The sequence below is a fragment of the Argopecten irradians genome, chromosome 2, assembly GCF_041381155.1.
Source record: "Argopecten irradians isolate NY chromosome 2, Ai_NY, whole genome shotgun sequence".
In the NCBI taxonomy this organism is placed as follows: domain Eukaryota; kingdom Metazoa; phylum Mollusca; class Bivalvia; order Pectinida; family Pectinidae; genus Argopecten; species Argopecten irradians.
The window spans coordinates 53,275,263-53,296,190 of NC_091135.1; the positions used below are offsets into that span (position 1 = coordinate 53,275,263).

Sequence of the window (20,928 nt, forward strand, 5' to 3'; positions counted from 1 at the left end):
ATGTCATCTATGGAATGAAGTACTGATTGCGCTTGCATCAAAAGCATAATAAAATCCGAGGAACTATGTCATCTATGGAATGAAGTACTGATTGCGCATGCATCAAAAGCATAATAAAATCCGAGGAACTATGTCATCTATGGAATGAAGTACTGATTGCGCATGCATCAAAAGCATTATAAAATCCGAGGAACTATGTCATCTATGGAATGAAGTACTGATTGCGCATGCATCAAAAGCATAATAAAATCCGAGGAACTATGTCATCTATGGAATGAAGTACTGATTGCGCATGCATCAAAAGCATTATAAAATCCGAGGAACTATGTCATCTATGGAATGAAGTACTGATTGCGCATGCATCAAAAGCATTATAAAATCCGAGGAACTATGTCATCTATGGAATGAAGTACTGATTGCGCATGCATCAAAAGCATTATAAAATCCGAGGAACTATGTCATCTATGGAATGAAGTACTGTTTGCGCATGCATCAAAAACATTATAAAATCCGAGGAACTATGTCATCTATGGAATGAAGTACTGATTGCGCATGCATCAAAAGCATTATAAAATCCGAGGAACTATGTCATCTATATGGAATGAAGTACTGATTGCGCATGCATCAAAAGCATTATAAAATCCGAGGAACTATGTCATCTATGGAATGAAGTACTGATTGCGCATGCATCAAAAGCATAATAAAATCCAAGGAACTATGTCATCTATGGAATGAAGTACTGATTGCGCATGCATCAAAAGCATTATAAAATCCGAGGAACTATGTCATCTATGGAATGAAGTACTGATTGCGCATGCATCAAAAGCATTATAAAATCCGAGGAACTATGTCATCTATGGAATGAAGTACTGATTGCGCATGCATCAAAAGCATAATAAAATCCGAGGAACTATGTCATCTATGGAATGAAGTACTGATTGCGCATGCATCAAAAGCATTATAAAATCCGAGGAACTATGTCATCTATGGAATGAAGTACTGATTGCGCATGCATCAAAAGCATAATGAAATCCGAGGAACTATGTCATCTATGGAATGAAGTACTGATTGCGCATGCATCAAAAGCATTATAAAATCCGAGGAACTATGTCATCTATGGAATGAAGTACTGTTTGCGCATGCATCAAAAGCATTATAAAATCCGAGGAACTATGTCATCTATGGAATGAAGTACTGATTGCGCATGCATCAAAAGCATTATAAAATCCGAGGAACTATGTCATCTATGGAATGAAGTACTGATTGCGCATGCATCAAAAGCATTATAAAATCCGAGGAACTATGTCATCTATGGAATGAAGTACTGATTGCGCATGCATCAAAAGCATTATAAAATCCGAGGAACTATGTCATCTATGGAATGAAGTACTGATTGCGCATGCATCAAAAGCATTATAAAATCCGAGGAACTATGTCATCTATGGAATGAAGTACTGATTGCGCATGCATCAAAAGCATAATAAATTATCTTATACTAATTTTGTGTTAATTAGTAATATATATACATGTATAAACGATTAAACACCAATTATTGTTCAAATGATGAGTATCATTTATGCTCTGTCGGTGCTGGAGCATCTTTAAATGTGGACCAACCTAGATGGTAAAGAACCTTCAGAAATATAATTTTCATAGGTCCAACTTCTTTAGCAGATTTTTATCTTATCTTATCTAATCGTTGTTACAATTAATCTTAAAATGGAGAAAACACAGTTGTAAGAAACAAGAACTAATTCTTTATTGTAGCATGCATATGGGATCGATAACAAAAGGATACATGTTAAATGATTTTGAAGTTTATGTGCCAACAAGAAAAAAAATTGTTCAACAAGATATATTACACTATTTTAGATTCGAGAAGATCACCGGAACCCCCCCCCCCTCCCCCCACCCCACCCTCTCCAAACATTAGTACATTAATGCAAATAACACATAAGATAATAATACAAAATCAGAAAAATAAAGAAAAAACCAACTTTTCAAATTTTACAAAACTCTCACAAATACACATTTACATGAATTCCTGACGCATAACCAAATAGAAATGCATGATATTCATGTATTTATCACCGATGAACAAAACGGAACTATATGATGAACATAAATAGCCTCTTTTGTCATTTACATTCACACACCTAACATACAGGTGAAGATTTTATCACGTAAAAGCTAAACGAAAAACTCGCAGTATAACAAAGATATAAAATGATAACAACCCATCAAGCAGTATCGCCGTCCTATCTGTCCTGTCATCATCATGTTATGGCTGCCATTACGGCGCGGGTTCCTGGGAAGGCCAGCTATAAACTACAACTCACGTTGGTATTTGACGGGAATTGTAACGGCGCCATGCCTGAACATAAACACTCTGCAGTATATCGCTATGTAAATATTTAACAATTATCTTTCAAATTATAATTATATAGCCCTTTTAAAGAACATTTCGAACTGTTGTTATTCTAAAATTTATAAGGGCAGTACAAGACCCTTAAAACTATTAACCTGGGATGTTTCCGAAGTTCTGTAAAATCTGTATGTATATATCAAGAAAAACCCTTCATGACATAATTATTTTACCGCTAACGTTTTCAAAGAACATTTTTTAAACATTCTATATGGATATATTTATATATGCTTAGATATAGATTCGATATGTAATAATGCCATTGATTTGAATGAGACAATATCGTGCAATTGTGTAAGTTACCACCGAAAACGTTTCAATCAATGGTATTAATAGCTCAAAGTAGCAGATATATGCGAAATGCTCAGGTGAATATGTCTATGCGGTGTATTAATTCCACAGAAACGCCATTCTATACAAATAGATGTTGTACAACATACCACAATACAACTATCATTATTATTTGAAGAACGTTTATTTGTTTATTCTATCGAATGTATTTCAAACGAGACATTTTAATATAGCCACAACTCATCAAACAGTTTAATACATACATGCCAAAACCACCAAAAAAGTTCCATGCTATTGCGTTTTGAAAGCTATCAAGACATAAAATAGATAATAAATGATAACATAATAAATCGGTAGTAACGATCAAACCAACCCTTCACTTGATGACGACGTAATATGGACTCCTTACATATATCACATATCAATGTAAACGCGTGTACAATATATTTTCCAAACATAGTCTAAAGTAACAGTTGTAGCCATAGTGACAGAATTGCTAATATATAACTTATTGAGACATGACATCTTTAGGGTAGAAACACCCACCATTTTTCCACAGCCAAGCAGTTATATCGGAGTACGTGGTGATGCGGTTTTGCTCAGTGTTCAGTTTCTCACAAACTTGACAGATAGCCCGTTGGTAGGTAGCTGTCTTTGGAGAAAGAGTATATTGGTTTTTACGTGTTAGAATATCCTGATACATATTTCTATGTCTGTCTATCTCTATGATGTGGTCAGCCAGTTCCTTAACTGTCGTAAAGTCGTTCGTGTCTATGTATGTCCCTTTCGGAAGGAATGTACTATATTTGGAACCGCCCCGAACTATCGGTACAATGTTTTCGGTATACGGTATAAAGGCTTTCTCTGTGATATAGTCAGTGCAAAAGGAATTTTCAAAAGACAACACAAATTTATGTTCTTTTGCCATTTTTGTAAAACATATCTCCGAGTCTTCCCACTCGCCACAGTAAAATTTTCCACACTTGCCGAACGTGTTGATATCGTCGACATAACTGTTTAGATATTCAACGTATTTATCTCGTTCACTGGCTGCACCGCAGTGAGAAACTGCCCAAGAAATGGAATATTTCTTATCTTTTAATACTTGAGTGTAGTTTTGGTCATCTTTAAAGTTTTCTTTCTTGATGACTTCAGAATATGGGAAATAAATATCCGAGTCTTTCCTATACGTCATAGTCCAGTTAAACACCGACTTCCACGCTGGGAGTTTGTAATTCGGTCCAAAGTTTAACGGACTTTCTAAAGAGATCATTACCCATGTTTGGTCTGGTGATCTGATTATTGGGATTCTGTCAAGAGAGGGACCGTGAAACACGATGACGTCACTGACACTGTGAAGGTATTTGTCGACACTCCAGCGACAGTTAGTGTACCGACATTGTTTGGGATCAGTTCTCTGGTACAGTTCAACAAGCCAGGGAGGCGGGTTATACAGTGACACTAAAAACGACTTGTCCATCTTCAACCTCTTAACTCTCTTTGATTCTGCAGCAGGTGCCCTGACGGAGTGGTAGGTGAGAGGGGCGATGAACATGTTTAACAGTACAACGATGACCACGAACACCTTCAGCTGTGAACGCCATCTACACACCAATCCACTGCGCCCTGCAGAATTCAAAAAAATATTAGGAGATTTTAATAAATATGTGACTGCGAAACTTCATCTTAAATTTGTATGGTATGTGTATTTTTGGCATAGAACAAATATTTAAAGTGTTCAACATATTTTTCTCTGTCTCTCTAAGTTTTAAACAATCAATAATCACCGACTTTTACAAAGTTCGTATTAGCAAAGTTATTAAAAAGTTCGATTAAAATATTGATTTTTAACGTGTACACATTTAAAATAGCTCGGACGTATCCGAACTGTTCCGATCTGTACGGGTATTGCGGCCTATTGCCGATATTGACCATGTGATACAGCTCGGGAGGTTCCGATCTATTCGGCTATCGCCGATGTCGGTCACGTGATGCAACTCGATTTCCCGATATAACCCGAAAGTGTTATACATGTAAATAGATACGACAAATGGTGTTATTGGTGGTAAACTGTTTTGAGGCCTATTGTTCAACAACAAGCAAATCAGTTTTGAAGCCATACGTTTGATCAAGTTGTAAAGGATTGACGTGGTTATCCTGAGATGAATGTGGTAGGTTTACTTACCAAATCACCATCAGGTGTTACACCTACTCTGCATTTACACAGCTACATGTTACATCAATATGTCAGAAACATTGGCACCAACGCTTCTCAAATTTGTTAAGTCATTCCTTCTGCTTGTTTACATAAATTCTATACATATTTACATGTGACAAAATTGTTTTGTGTATCAGATAATTAGTTCACCTTTTATCTCATCTTCAATGCGAGCGCATCTCCTGGACATTCAAAATGGAATAGATGCTGAAACGATATGCAAATTATTATACGCTCGCCCGTTATTGTCAATTTCCCGATAAATCATAAACAATTTCCCTGACGTATATAGCTACTTCTTGATACATATGAATAAATATTTAGCTAATTTACATGAGATTTAATTTTTTTCAGACAGGTATTTAAGGAGGAGGGTGATGTTCGGGGTAGACGCTTATTTTACTTATCTATATGCAGATGAGCTAGATTTAAGTGATGTATATGCAAGACAACCCAGATAACGAGAGCGTGCATCACCAAGGATTTCAAAGGTAATATGTTAACAAGTTATTTTTATAATAAATGACAGCATCAGTTCTAGAGATGATACCATCTTACGGATCTATCTATGTTGACGCGTGGTCTTGTATGAACATTCTTGTAGTGTTAGCCTCTAAAGACCTATATATAACTGGCTAATCTAACGTATCATTCTGTAGAAATATACTAATTTCAGTGTATAATTAAACTACATATGTAGGTAACAATATTTGGTACTGTCTTATAAATAAATGGTTTATATTCTCAGGTAGCTATCAAATTTATTTTCCCTAATAAACATGGTTATTTTTGCATGATAAAGGCTTTTTGATAAAAATGCAAACATTCATTTAAATGGTCTTTTACTATTCTACGTGAATCAATCATATTTTACGAATGCTACGAAGAGTCTACGGTAATTTCAGGACATTCCTGTACATAAATGACTTGAATGTAATAATAATTAACGTCCTATTAACAGCTATGGCCATGTAAGGACGGCCTCCCATGTATGCGGTGTGTGAAGTAACACCCTTGTATTAATTTGGTACGTGAATATGCCTTGATCTTTACAAATCACTCACTGTATACTAATGATCGATGTGATAATTATCTTGAATTTCACCAGACACCTATGGCTGAGTGTTACGTGCAGATGAATCATACGCATTTTATTTTATTCAATCTACAAACGTGTGTATGATGATAATAGAGACATTTCCATATCTGATGAATACATAGGAGTGCACCATTACACACATCTCTCAACCGGTATCACAGGTTTATATTGCTTTGGCGAGCGTTGTTTATTTCTGTGTCAAAATGTCATAATATTGTGATATGTTTCGCAGAAAATTTACATATTCATTATCAAATAAAAAATATATGGCATTTTAATGGGTCCTATATATCATACTTTGAAATGGTACCATTGGTGATACTTCATAAATATTTGAAATGCAGCTTCTTTTCTTCTTTATGACTAGAACAGTACATGCAGTGTATACGCTCATTTACAGGTATATTAAATTGTACAAATATATTTTAGGTTCATATACCTGGTAGCAGAAACAGTATTTCCACGGAATATAAATGACTTGATTTTACCTATCGCGCAGAAATTGTTTTGGAATAGTTTTGGCAACAATAATGTTGGCCTTCTACTGTCTGTCCTGAAACCCTTCCGATAAGGGCGAACGTATGGCGATATAATGGAAATTTGTGTAGGTAATTACCTGAGCATACCAGAAACATATATACATAGAGATTGGAAACTCCTTCTTTGTCTTTGTTGACAGGCAGAGGGACCTCCGGTTTATAAGCATTTTCCCTTGGCTAACTACTTTTAAGTATGATATTTTTGCATAAATACAAAGTTTAAACATCATATCATGGTTTGATGAGACCAGATTTCCCGATTAATGTTATTTAACATGATTTTTGAAAGAATGAAAATCAGCGATTTTACCAGGTTTTTCGAAAATCAGACTTTCAAAACCGGAACTACATTTTGTTTTATTAACAAAGAAGTTAAAATATATTTTTCCTATCCAAAATCGTATTCAAACCATCTGAAAATTATTGAACTTTTATAACAATTCAAAGTTATTCTGCTGTATTTAACTATTCAAAAGTTTATCTTAAAACCCCTGAGCACATACAGAGGTACATCTGCCTATCGTAAAAATGGCGAAGTTGCCATTCTCTATGTGTAGAAGAACAGGGAAAATACACATGCCTGTCGAGTGCCCCGACCAGGAATCGAACCCGGGTCTCCGGCGTGGAAATCTGCGGCTCTACCGAGTGAGCCAAAGAAGCATGCTCCATCAGCTGAGTGACAGAGACCGTATTTAACACTATTTACAAACCACACCGACCCGCTCCTTTTACATATGTAGATATCTATCTATTACGGCGTAAAGAAGTCATCTTACAAATATCCATATCCGTATGTTATGAAGACATCCACTCCACATATCCCTATGGCTAACATAGTAAATAACACACTCTCCGTCAATATAAGATACAATTATGGACCCTGCAGGTAGGGCGTTAGAATTGTACCTGCTGCCCCTATTGCATGATCGTAAAAGGCGACTAAATTTAGGATCTTATCTTTTCTTTTCTTCCTAACTGACTTTATCTTTCCTAATGCCTTCCTTGGCACCGCCTCACTTTTGGCCTTGCGTCGAGCGTTCGCCCCTGTGAGGAAGGCTCTGGGTTCTGTCCCCTGGCCGAGACACACCAAAGTCTATAAAAGTGGTAGTTTCTGCTCCTGCTTAGCGCTCAGCAAACGGGGAGTGGGACGACTGGTTCGCCCGTTGTCAGTATAATGTGACCGGGTGGGGTGTGTTGCTTGGTGTCTTCGGCGGCATGCTTCAGTGATATAGCACTATAAAAAGGGCAATAGTTCCACTATACAAGAAGACATAACATTAATTTACCGCAGTCTCCCAAAACACGCACCTCGCACAACATACACGCAACACACCGCATACATGGGAGGCCGTCCTTACATGACCATAGCTGTTAATAGGACGTTAATTAATCAAACAAACAAACAAACAAAAGATACAATTATGAAACAGCTTGATAGAAGAAAAGAAGCAAGATTAGTGTTTTGTGATATCAGTAAAGCATTTGACAGGGTTTGGCATGACGGACTTATATATAAATTGAAAAAAATATGGTATGTATGATAATATTTTAAAATGGCTTTCTAATTATTTAAGTGATGGCAGCAAAGAGTAATTATTGATGGATATAAATCAGTATGGAAAGCTGTAACAGCCGGAGTACCTCAAGGCTCAGTACTTGGACCATATTTATTTCTCATATATATAAATGATTTGGAAAATGAAATTTATTCAAATGTCAAATTTTTCGCAGATGATACTTCCCTTTTTGTACTTATAGATAATGATCAGGTAGCTGCAGCTGAAATACTAAATAATGATTTGAATAGAATATCTATATGGGCGAATAAATGGGGAATTCTTTTGACCCAAATAAAACAGAAGCACTTTTAATTTCAAATAAACATAATGCTGATATACATCATCCTGACCTTATTTTCATGAATAATACTGTAACCAATGTAAATAAACATCAAAACCGTGGAGAATTTTTAATAGTCATGGGGCATGGTCTAACCATATCAATTTTATATTTGAAAATACCTACAAAAAATAAATGTGTTAAGATCACTTAAAGATGCTCCACCGCCGATAGAGCATAAATGATATTCATCATTTGAGCAATAATTTCTGTTTAATCGTGTATATATATGTCAAATTAACACAAATAGTAATATAAAATAATTTCTTTTGCCTTTAGTGCATGCGCAATCAGTATTTCATTCCATATAGGACATAGTGCCACGGAATTTTTTCGGGATGCAATTAATTATTTTTAATATTTTTATCTCGAAGTAAAATTAGAAGCTCAAACTTTTCAAATGTGGTAATGGTGCATAGAAAGTAACTTTTGCAACTGAAGAAAAATACTGAATATGTTTGCTCCTGTTTTTTATAGAGAAAAAAATACCATTTGTCAGCGGTGGAGCATCTTTAAGGTTAATCTTGATAGGAAAAATTAGAAATTCTATATAAATCATATATACGCCCTAACCTTGAATATGCAAGTGTTGTATGGAATAATTGCAATCAAACGGAATCCGAACTTTTAGAATATATCCAACTTGATGCTGCTAGAGTCATCTCTGGTTTACGCAGAGGTACTAGTCATGCTGTTATCTACAATGAACTTGGTTGGGACACTCTCAAAAAACGTAGAATTGATCAACAACATATGTTATTTTTTTAAATAATTAATCATGAAACCCCTGACTATCTACTTGAACACATTATACCTTTTATTATTGATCATAGTCAAGTGTCTCATGATGTAAGACATCAACTCATATTTCAAACCCCCATTTGTAGATCTTACATGTATTTTAAAAGTTTTGATCCTTATATGATATCTTGGTGGAATAAACCTGACTGTGTCTTCTATGATATGGTTTCAATAAGCGAACTCAAAAGGAGCCTTACTCGTCATGCCATCCCCGTCAATGTTGATGATAAATGTACTGATGCTTTTAAGTATGGTGGAACTAGGTATTTTAATATTATTATGTGTCAACTTCATAATAGAGCAAGTCAGCTAAATTCTTATCTCTATTAAGAGCATATTTCTAATAGTCCATCCTGTATTTGTGGATACTCTACTGAAGATGTTGATCACTTCTTTCTCTTCTGCCCTAGATATGCAGTCCAACGTCAGAGCTTGTTAACTTCTCTGTCTCATTTACAACTTGACATCCAATCAAACCTTCACCTGAATCTAGACCTGAATATTTTCAACACTTACATATGAATGTTGACATTCTTACAAAGGGAAGTAATCACCTTAGCCATGAGATAAATTCAAACCTGTGTGCCTGTGTCCAAACCGTTATTGAATCATCTGGCAGACTTTGAGCCCACCATAAGTATTATATTAACATAATAACAGTCATACCTCTCTTATTTGTAAAACATCAAGTACATGTATAGAAAACATAAATATTCACACAATTTATATACACTGGTATATACATATGTGTGTACATGTATATGATATGAAGACTCCTTCAGTGCTTTTCACACTATACAAGTAGTGAATAGTCATTACACAAGTTCAAGTCATTATATATTTGTTTATGTGTAAATGTGATCTATTCATATACAAGTATATACTAAAATTTAGCAAAATAATCCCTATTGTACTATCCAATATCATATGAATATTAACATGTTCATGACTTCTTATACAAACATAATCTAACTGTTTCATGAAATATGAAGAATGAATAGTATTGGAGGATTTGGTGAATCACAAGCGTTATTATTTTCTTTCTTTATCTAGCATATTCAACTATTTTGTCATGCAGGTATGCATTGGTTACTATTCTCAAATATATCCATACCATAACTCAAACCATTTGATTCTCAAATTTGGTAATGAACTATTGATATTACATTTTTTTATAATGAATTTTCTAGACATAATATTACAAGTTTTATCCTTTGTCTGTATCAAGTTCTTTGACAGGAGTATATCATAGGTAAACCCTTATAACACTCATATTTTATATTATAAACCCATTTTCTCCAATGTTATAATTAATTTATATGCATATGTTTTAATATATACTCCCTCAGTATGGCTCTTTCTCTGGACATTCCTGACTAGGATCAGTACTCAGTGGTAACACTATGGACTTTATAGTACTGCCCGGTCACTAGGAATGGCTTGTGTGGGAGTGATATTGAGGGATCCAAATTACATTAAATTCAAATCAATATCAACTGATTTAAATCAAGGAAATGTATATATTGAACTGATATGAATCCATTATAAATTTCAGCTTATAATTATCTGGCTACACAGTATCCACGTTTTAACTATAAACAAAAACATAGGTATGCATAGTTATCATAGTATATAAGTGTATCCTAAATATATATTTAATTTCAATATTGTCTGTAAAATTACATACAAATGTATATTAAATATATGGTTTTGAGATGTACATGTATGTATACACAGGGAGAGGGCTTGAATAGGCATAACCTGCTGCCCAATCCCTATTAAATCAAATGATTTAATAAAAATATTTTGAAATGAAACTCTCCGTTGATATCCCTTAATTATTGTATACAGGTATAAACGTTCTGTAACATATGCTTAATCAGGTTAATAATCACCAAAAGAAATATTTATATAAACAAGGTGTCCCTTAAGTTATATTACAATTTCAAAGTTTGATAATTTGTTTAATACCGAACGTAAAGCACCAACATTTCCTAAGCAAAATACTGCAATTATATTTTTTTTCTTTAACAAAAAACATATAACTAATATTATCAACGATTTTGATAAAAGACACATTTCTGAAAAATACGGTCAAAATGGCGTTATCTTTGACATTTGAGCTCAAATAAATAACACTGGTATTGAAATTATGTTCTTAATTTTCTATTGTCATATTGATGAATTGTACAACATTTTCTGCTGTTGATTATTTTCTGTAATTATAGTTATACTCGCACAGAAAATAATTGATTTGTTGAGAACTGATGACCAAAAACAGTGTCCTTCACAATAAGGAACATTCCACAGTGTCTTAAAGTGATGTTATTATGATGTCAATAAATGTTAGCAATAGCAAATCATTCCTTTATATTATTCATGCAAAAAAGAAAAACATTTGATACTATGTCTTAATATACCATAAATATTTTCTGTGTTGCTCATATATTACAAAAGCTATAACATATTGACAGTGTAGCAAGAATTATAGGACACCTGTATACATGTAATATAAGAAAACGAGCACATTCGATAGTTATTTTCTACCATTTGATTGTTTTATTGGAAAGAATTATTTTCTGACTCTTATTTTCAAAAACAATCTTAAAGATGCTCCACCGCCGACAGAGTATAAATAATATTCATCATTTGAACAATAATTGGTGCTTAATCGTGTATATATATGTCTAATTAACGCAAGAAATAATAGAAAGTAATTTATTTCGCCTTTGATGCATGCGCAGTCAGTACTTCATTCCATATAGGATATAGTGACACGGAATTTTTTCGGGATGCAATTAATTATTTTTCATATTTTTAACTTGAAGTAAAATTAGAAGCTCAAACTTATCAATAGTGGTAATGGTGTAAAGTAAGTAACTTTTGTAACTGAAGTAAAATACTAAATCATCTGCTCGTGTTTTTGATAGTGAAAAAGTACAATTTGTCAGCGGTGGAGCATCTTTAAGACATAGAAGTTTAGTACATATGCACATACTGCGAATTACACTATTAAGGGTACTAATTGTGTGTCGTTCGCCCCGTTCCAGCAACTATCAAGGCGTTTCTCGGTTTCGTAAATAGCTAATAGCTCCAAGCAAAGAAACCAATGAAATCTGATTACGTATCGATGATATGAAGATACAGTGATAAGGATATCTAACTGGTAACATAAGATGTTGGTGTTCATTAAGAGAAAGACGGTAGATGAGAAAGGAATGCTGGTGTTAAGTTTCACGTGACATGTAGACTGCCGACCGCGTTTTTACCTGGGTGAGTTTATCTTCTCTCTTCTTATTCAATTTGTATGTAAGGAGAGCTACCCGATACCTAATCTTTGAAATGTAACACGGATATGTTTTCTCTGTCTTTGAAACAAAATCGGACTAGATGACGGTAAGAGATTGGGCCTTGGCGTCTTGGAAGTGATTTGTTAGTTGACCAGGTGGCTAACCGGTGCGAGAAAACGTTATGTATGCACTGTATAATTATTACCGGGGGTTGTAAAGCCTCATGATTTAGGGTTTTTTCATGCATTTTTTAACTTCAGTATACAACAAAAGATGAACCATACGAATAGCAACAACAGGAATCACATGTACTGGTATTCTGTCCGAATGATGTTTTCGTGGTTTGCACTTCGGTGTTCGTGTATTAAAGGCCCTCTACCTTTCCGAAACAGCTTTTAATTTTCTAAATGGAAATGAAACCGAGATTGATAATTTTGTGGAGTTCTTAACTTTTTCATACTACACTTATCACCATTTTCTAAACAATGTAATTAGAATAAATCAAATGTTAATTTTCATAACGCGAGTGGTATTATGTTTCCCGTTGTCGTCCTGACTAACGCACGTTAGTTGATTATCCATACGTTGTGTTTTATTATTATTAAATTAACGTCATATTAAGGTTGAAGACCCTGTTTAAACTTGTGATTTCTCACTTCTTCGATGGACTTAATTACTTTAGTATACTGTATATGAAACATGTCCCAATGATTGTAAATAACATGTGATCTATTGATGTTATATCCACTCTTCTTCCTCTCTCTTTATCTATCTATCTCTTTCTTCTCTCTTATCTGTTCCCATCTAAGAAAATAATTATGATATAATATTTATAATATAAAGCCCTCTTATGATGTATGTATTAAATGTGATGTAAATTGTAATGGAGAGAGGGCGTTTGTAAGTTAGAACTAACTTGTGCCCGATCATGTTTCTAATATGGTTTTGGTAATAAAATATGTTTGAAGAGGGTGTACTTGAACATAACCTTTGTTGATATAAAGTGTCTATGCATCCGTCTTAACCTTAGACATTACTGTTGACTTGTTTGTAAATTTTGGCAAAATATGCAAATAATGTATGCTGGTTTTTTTACAAGTCCACAGGGTTCAGTACATATTTCTGTCACCAAATAACCACGCCATTATGTTTACTTGTATTTATGGCATCTAGTAGGAACGCTGGTTTGACCTGATTCGACTTTACATAAGCATACACATGGAGGCCATTTTGACCCTTTCTTGTCTAATATATACTTTTTGGAACACTGAACACAAACCGAACTAGTTTTAAGAAAAAAATGTTCAACTGCTGTATTTGGACAAATCATGCAAATTTAAACAATCCCGTTTACATGTCAGACGCAAGGGTAATGTTGAATATATTAATATTTCTTCCAGGTTTTGTACCTTATTTGTACAGTTTGTAATTTGTGTCTTTGCTCACTTTTGAAACGTAGACATGCAAACAGTATAAATGTCTATATACATTATAAAAAATATTTATGGAGTTTAATGAATTTCATATATATATAATATTACGTAGTCATCAGATTCATATAATAGTATTTATAAAAATATGGTTAAAAAATTCAATGCTTATAAATGAGAGGCGAAACCATGTTATATTTTGGTTATTATAACATTTGACATCACAATATATAGGGTTATTACACAAGTGTCTTACGATGTGATAAATCTGATTCACATAAGAACGTATATTGATCACAATAGAACGAATAATTGTTCCCGTTATGAGGAACTCAATTTCACTGAAGCATGCCGCCGAAGACACCAAGCAATACACTCCATCCAGTCACGTTATACTAACAACGGGCAAACCAGACGTCCCACTCCGTTTGCTGAGCGCTAAGCAGGAGCAGGAAGCACTATTATATAGTTTGGTGTGTCTCAACCAGGAGACAGAACCCAGAGCCTTTCTCACAGGCGCGAACGCTCAACTTAAGGCCAAAAGTGAGGCAGTGCCAAGGGGGGCATTAGGAAACATAAAGTCAGTTAGGATGAAGTGAAAAGATAACATCCTAAATTTAGTCACCTTTCACGATCATGCAATAGGGGCAGCAGGTACAATTCTAACGCCCTACCTGCAGGGCCCCGAAGAACTGATAGGCCTGATAAAACACCATATAATTTAAGAAACACTCAACATTGAACTGTCTTTTGTATTTCATATATAATTAATATTATATATTTCTTGCTTGAGATAAGCTCCCTTGAGACTGTAAAGTTCATCACAACTGAGATGTCCAAACATATATCTAGGTGGCTCATCGAATAACAGCAATTTTTGCTCGGGTTTTGTAGTGGTTTAGCCACTCGCCTTTCACCTAGCCGGCCGGGGTTTGATCCCCGGCACGGACGTGAAAAGGTCAAGGGTCATCTACCCGTTTACGTAGGTTTCCCCCCACACTAAGACCCTTCGCGCGCTTAAAACCGGGCCATCGAAAGTGATTTGCATAAGTTGTATTACATGTTTCACAATCGATGTTGAATAATAAAGTTTTTTTTAATAACAGCAATATCAATAATGACAATTTTAGGAGTCGGATTTTCAAAACTGTATAATTTCGCTTGGTTTATATAGTTTTTTGATGTAATTTTGATTTTTTTTACGAGTCAGTAAACACTGCTCAGACCAACAGTAATTTAGATGTTCATACAATTTCAAAAGAGATGATATCAACTGAATATCCAAATTGCATCTATCCATCACAATTTGTGCAACGTAATGAAATATTCTAAGCTGTTGAATTTGAATTATTTCTGACTTCATTACAACCTACAATGGAAAATCATCCATCATTTGCCAACACTGTATTACATGGACAAAGGCATTTGTCATTGATTAACATATGCTACAATTTTGCATGCATGATTTGTGCACAAAATAACTTAAGAATAATTACAATGTAATAAAAAAGCCGTTTCTGAATGAGCTCATCACCCACAAACGTTTTGGTCACGGGGAAACATCCCAAGCACTGCGTCTAGTTTGTCATAAGCATTTTGCAGTGGATTTTGCAAATAATATTTTATCTTGTCATAGAACAGTACAAACAAATTACGTAAAATCTAACGACACGCTAAAGCTTCATAAATAGAAACAAAGTTATTTAGCGTAGATCTCGCCGGTTTCATCTGCCACATGATACATGGTAATGATTTATGTTTAAACAAACCAATTGCCTGGAATTTGCCCGTATTAATTATAGGAAGACACAACACGGCTGTATTATAAGTGATTTTCAGGTGAAAAATGCCAGGTAAGACAAAACGTTAAATTAGGGAAAGGATTTAACCTTAATAGTCTAGCTATATTTAACCCAAATTAAAGATTTAATTTAGGAAATTAACATGAACGGTTTCTTTATGTTATACTTTTAGAAATTTCGGGTAATTATACTAGTTTACAGATCAATTTCAATTTGACCTAAAAATATTTTGCCTGTGAAAGTTGGAAACAAGGCATTATCACTTGTTAGGACAAACAAAAAACAGGATACCTGTAATTCGGCGGTTTTGACATTAAAATGATATGAATATCGGTCAACACTGTCCATTAAGCTATTGTGTATATACAAAGATACGTCTGTTTAGGATGATATATTGCTAGTTATCTTAATACATTACCATCAGTTGAAAATTCTTTTTATATTTAAAACTTTCTTGATAGCAATATTACAAACTATTATCTTCAAAAATGTATTCATGAAAATCCTTATAGCTAAAGTAACAATTCATATTTATGCATGAAAATTATGCTAAACAAATCTGATATTAGGTGGATTTACTCGCAAAATAGCATTTTGGTATGTGGCATTTTGTGTTACAACTGAGTAAACAATTAAAATGAAGGTATTAGTTCATTTACTGAGATAGATTTTATTGTTTCTCTGCAACAAAAAATTCATATTAGAGACTTTTCAAAAGATAATAGGATATTTTGAGACGTTGTGTACTGATTCGTCTATCTGTTGAACTTAATGCCGTCTAGTGAGTAACTATATAAACCAATTGATATCTTCCACCACTTCATTTATTATCTACCTAGAACAATTACGGTCTATAATGGGAAAGCAAAATATGGAGCATAAATGACGATATAGGTAGGAATACCTTCGCCACAGAATAATTAATGAAAAATTTTAAATTGTTAATATACTTCTCCATTTCCATTTTCACTCGGCAAGTTTAAGCTTAAGATTTAAAGATTTTGAGTGTTTTTGATATTTTCAGTCCATGTAACATGAGATAACTATATAAATATATGATTTATGCCATCGTAGTTCGAGATTGCTCAGGTGCTCATACGCCTAATTAATTGTTGCATTTTAATTAAATGATACTGGGATTAGTAATCATTTTTTCAGAAAGCAAAATTTGTTATGGTTTTACTATAAAAATGATGTAAAGCAGTATAAACAAACCTAGAAAACAGAAAGTAACTATGAACCAAGATTAGAGATAGAAAACACCTGAAACTCCACAGTTGGTGATGATAACTGGGATATGACCTTACAATATGTGTTTGAAGTGTCGGGAACAGGGACACGATAAGTGAAACTAATCATTTATTCTTATTTACAATGAAATTGCTAAAAGAACAATTATTAATTTAAATATGATTTTGTAGTATATGTATTATTAATCTTGATAATCTTAAAAATAGTTAATTTTTTATCAACATACTATTCTCTGCAAATTAACAAAGGAATCACTGGGGCAGGTAGAATAGCTTCAACACTGAACTGTTGTGATTGAAATGAGAGAACATTTGAGCTCTGAATACGATGGCCACAATTACACGCAGATCGACTATCAAACAGACCCCTTACTCGAGTTTATACACAGCATGAATCATACCCGAACAAATTACACCTGAAATAGCACTCATTATATCTCTTCAAACGTACACGATAAGGTTCGTGTAGTGCATAGAAATACGGCCTTTCCAACTATCTCAACAAAAAAATAATAAAAAATATGAGTTATGAGATGAGTATTCCCCGTAAAAGTTCATTAAACGAATAAATACGATGAATACGTCAATTGAAGTTTTTAGGTGTGTAATGCTTTTGCAGACATAATTATTTTAAATATACAAAAATGTTTATCATATTCATAAGCAATATCAACATACATATAATCAAATAAGGTAACAATGACAAAATTGTATAAAAATACATAAATATACACTTATGTCAATTGAAATATGTTCACTCAATATGAGGAAGGCTCGGGATTTTATACACTGGTCAAGGCACACCAGTCTATAAAACAAGTAACTTGATATTGCTTAGCGCAAAGCATATATAAAAGCAGTGGGACGACTGGTTTGCTTGTTGTCAGTATATGACCAGGTAGATGTGTGATTAAGGTGTCTTCTGCGGCATGCTGCATTGATATAACACTGTATGAAATGGGCGAGAATTCCACTCAGACATAACACGAATATAGCACAGCCTCCCAAAATGTCACATACATAGTACTGTTGCTATGAAACCATGAATGAATCTAGAAATGTCTGCAACAAATAAATGACTCCATCTTGATACATCTAAGCTGGACATGATAAAGTCACGAATAAATCTAGAAATGTCTGCAACAAATTAATGACTCCATCTTGATACATCTAAGCTGGACATGACCACCATTGGTGTAAGTCATATATGCCCCAATTTGTTTGTTTGTTTAATAACGTCCTACCATCAGCCAGGGTCATGTTAGGATGACCTCCCATGTATGCGGTGTGTAGTGTGTATGTAGTTCGTGTTTTGGGAGACTGCGGTGTATTCATGTCAAGTCCTCTTGTATAGTGGACCTTTTGCTCTTTTTATAGTGCTATATCACTGAAGCATGACACTGAAGACACCAATCAACACACTCCGTCCGGTCACATTATACTGGCAACGGACAACCCAGTCGTCACACTCCCAGTATGCTGAGCGCTAAGCAGGAGCAGAAACTACCATGTTTGTAGACTTTGGTGTTTCTCGGCCTCGACAGAAGCTAGAGCCCTCCTCACAGGGGCGAGTGCTCAGCCAAAGACCACAAGTGGTGCAGTGTCAAGGGAGACGTTAGGAATAAGAAAGAAAGTTAGGATGAAAGAAAAGATAAGATCTTAAGTTTAATCGCCTTTTACAATCCTGCAATTGGGGAAGCATATACAATTCTAACGCCCTGCCTGCCCCAAATGACCAAATAAACTATTCTACAAACGCAATAATATGAAAGTATCAAAACACGTGAATCATGAAACGGTATTTAAAATGCTACATGACTAGATACTTCTGATACAATGGTGGTAATTCATATTTGGTTTGACAAACGTTAAGTCACCTTTTTCTTTTCAAAAAACCAAGCTAAACACAAAATGTTCAGGTAGTCACCATGGCTGGACCTAATGTCATAATTATAATCCAAATCGTAATATATCTTTATGTTTGGAGTGTGAAAGTATTTAGACTACTCTCATTCATTATTAATGGATTTTTAAAGTTACCAAACTTTTGGGTACACGTATACAAAGTTTACATTATCTTATTAACAAGACAGATCATGTAAGTTACACGTATACAAAGTTTACATTATCTTATTAACAAGACAGATCATGTAAGTTACACGTATACAAAGTTTACATTATCTTATTAACAAGACAGATCATGTAAGTTACACGTATACAAAGTTTACATTTGTTGAGAGAAATAAGATTTTTTTCACAAAAAAAGAGAGTTGAAAATGAATATAATTATTTTAGAAATCCATACCATTTAAATGTCAATATTTATTTCATATAATGTAATATCACATCAATTAATGATATCTACATGCACCACACATTATGGAGGTTATTGGTTATGTGTTGTGTTCTAAGAAGAAGCGTCACTATCAGCACCGTGTATGAAGAATTTCTAACTCTTACGGCCAGAAAAAAAATCAGATCGATAAAGGGATCAAGTAGACTTTGTTTGTTCGAGCCATTTAGGACCAAGAAGAGTAACCATGTGGTGTTATCGGTTATCATGTAAACAAAAAGTGAAATTAATTATCATTATCAATAGCTACAGAACATTAATGTTTTATATATTTCATATAGAATGAACCTTCAATAATCCGGATATTGCGTCCAAAGTCCAAACCGACCGAATTGTAAATTTTCCGGACTACCGGATTCCATTAACTTAGTCAATAATCAAATAAATTTCCTGATAATTTCGTAGTATCGGCGTCCGGATTATCGCGGGTCCGCTGTATATATCATTGCACTGAAACTGAAAAGAAATAGGTGAAAAGCTGTATTATCTCTACAAACCTAACTTACCCATAGTTTAGAGATCTTGACAAAGAACCGGTAAACTTGTCCCGATGTCGTCTTTACCGAGTTATGGTTTGGTATCGGAGAAACACCGAGAGTATAGCTCATGTCCTGTGATACCCGTCACGGGACAGTGATCCCCATAAGGTCACTCGAGTGTGTCGACGATGACAAGGCTGATATATACATACATTTTATGTAGACTTTACTAAAGAAGGAGAAAAGACAAGCCTTTTATGTCCAGGTTTATCTTAAATACTATCAGATCCAAGTCTGTGTCCGCATTCTTCCATCACAACATTAAATATGAATAATCATATTTGAATTCACACATATGTGATATCATACTAGTGGTATGTAAAGATGAAATATTATTTTTGATTATAGCATTAGATTATATCTATATAATTGTACTAGTTCTGGTTTGTCGTTCTGGCCAAGCTTCTGTACTTGTTGTTACACTAATACACGTCACTTCTCACACTCAAACGCTATGAAACTGCTGTACCATGCGCTTTTTTAAATAAGGTACACAAAACATCAATTTAGAATATTCGGTAAACAAATGTTAATATCTTCCTTGGGTATTATTTTTGATACAAAGGTACTTCAAAAAGCAAATATTTTTTTGTGAAAGAAAAGAAAATCACATGGTTGATTCACTGGGCTATTCACCGTATGTCCTATTAACAGCAGAGGTCTGCTACATCGTCGACAGAGCATAAACAATACTCAGCATTGGAACAATACCTGAGAGTATCTATGTCTAATTAACACGAAACTTCATGTACATATAAATTTTAAAAGAATTTCTTTCGATTTTGTCGCATGTGCAATCAGTACTGCATTCAACTTAGGACATAAGTGTCATGTTTTTTTCCCGGAATTTTTGATATTATTTATCGTGCAGTAACATAAGAATCTCATATTTGTCGATGGTGATAATAGTGTAATATAATTAACTTTAGTAACGGAAGAAACTACCAATTTGTTTACTCCTAGTTTTGATTGAGAAAATACTATTCACCAGC

General features: G+C 34.1%; 1 protein-coding gene across 1 annotated transcript; it reads right to left on the reverse strand.

The window, feature by feature from the left end:
- Window positions 1-1,929: 1,929 nt before the first annotated feature.
- LOC138315925 (alpha-(1,3)-fucosyltransferase C-like) lies at window positions 1,930-20,003 on the reverse strand. The gene is made up of 2 exons (XM_069257301.1): window positions 19,904-20,003; window positions 1,930-4,342 (listed from the first exon to the last, which is right to left on the reverse strand). The coding sequence occupies exons 1-2, from the start codon at window positions 19,905-19,907 to the stop codon at window positions 3,225-3,227; spliced, it is 1,122 nt and encodes a 373-aa protein (XP_069113402.1). The 5' UTR covers window positions 19,908-20,003; the 3' UTR covers window positions 1,930-3,224.
- Window positions 20,004-20,928: the final 925 nt, after the last annotated feature.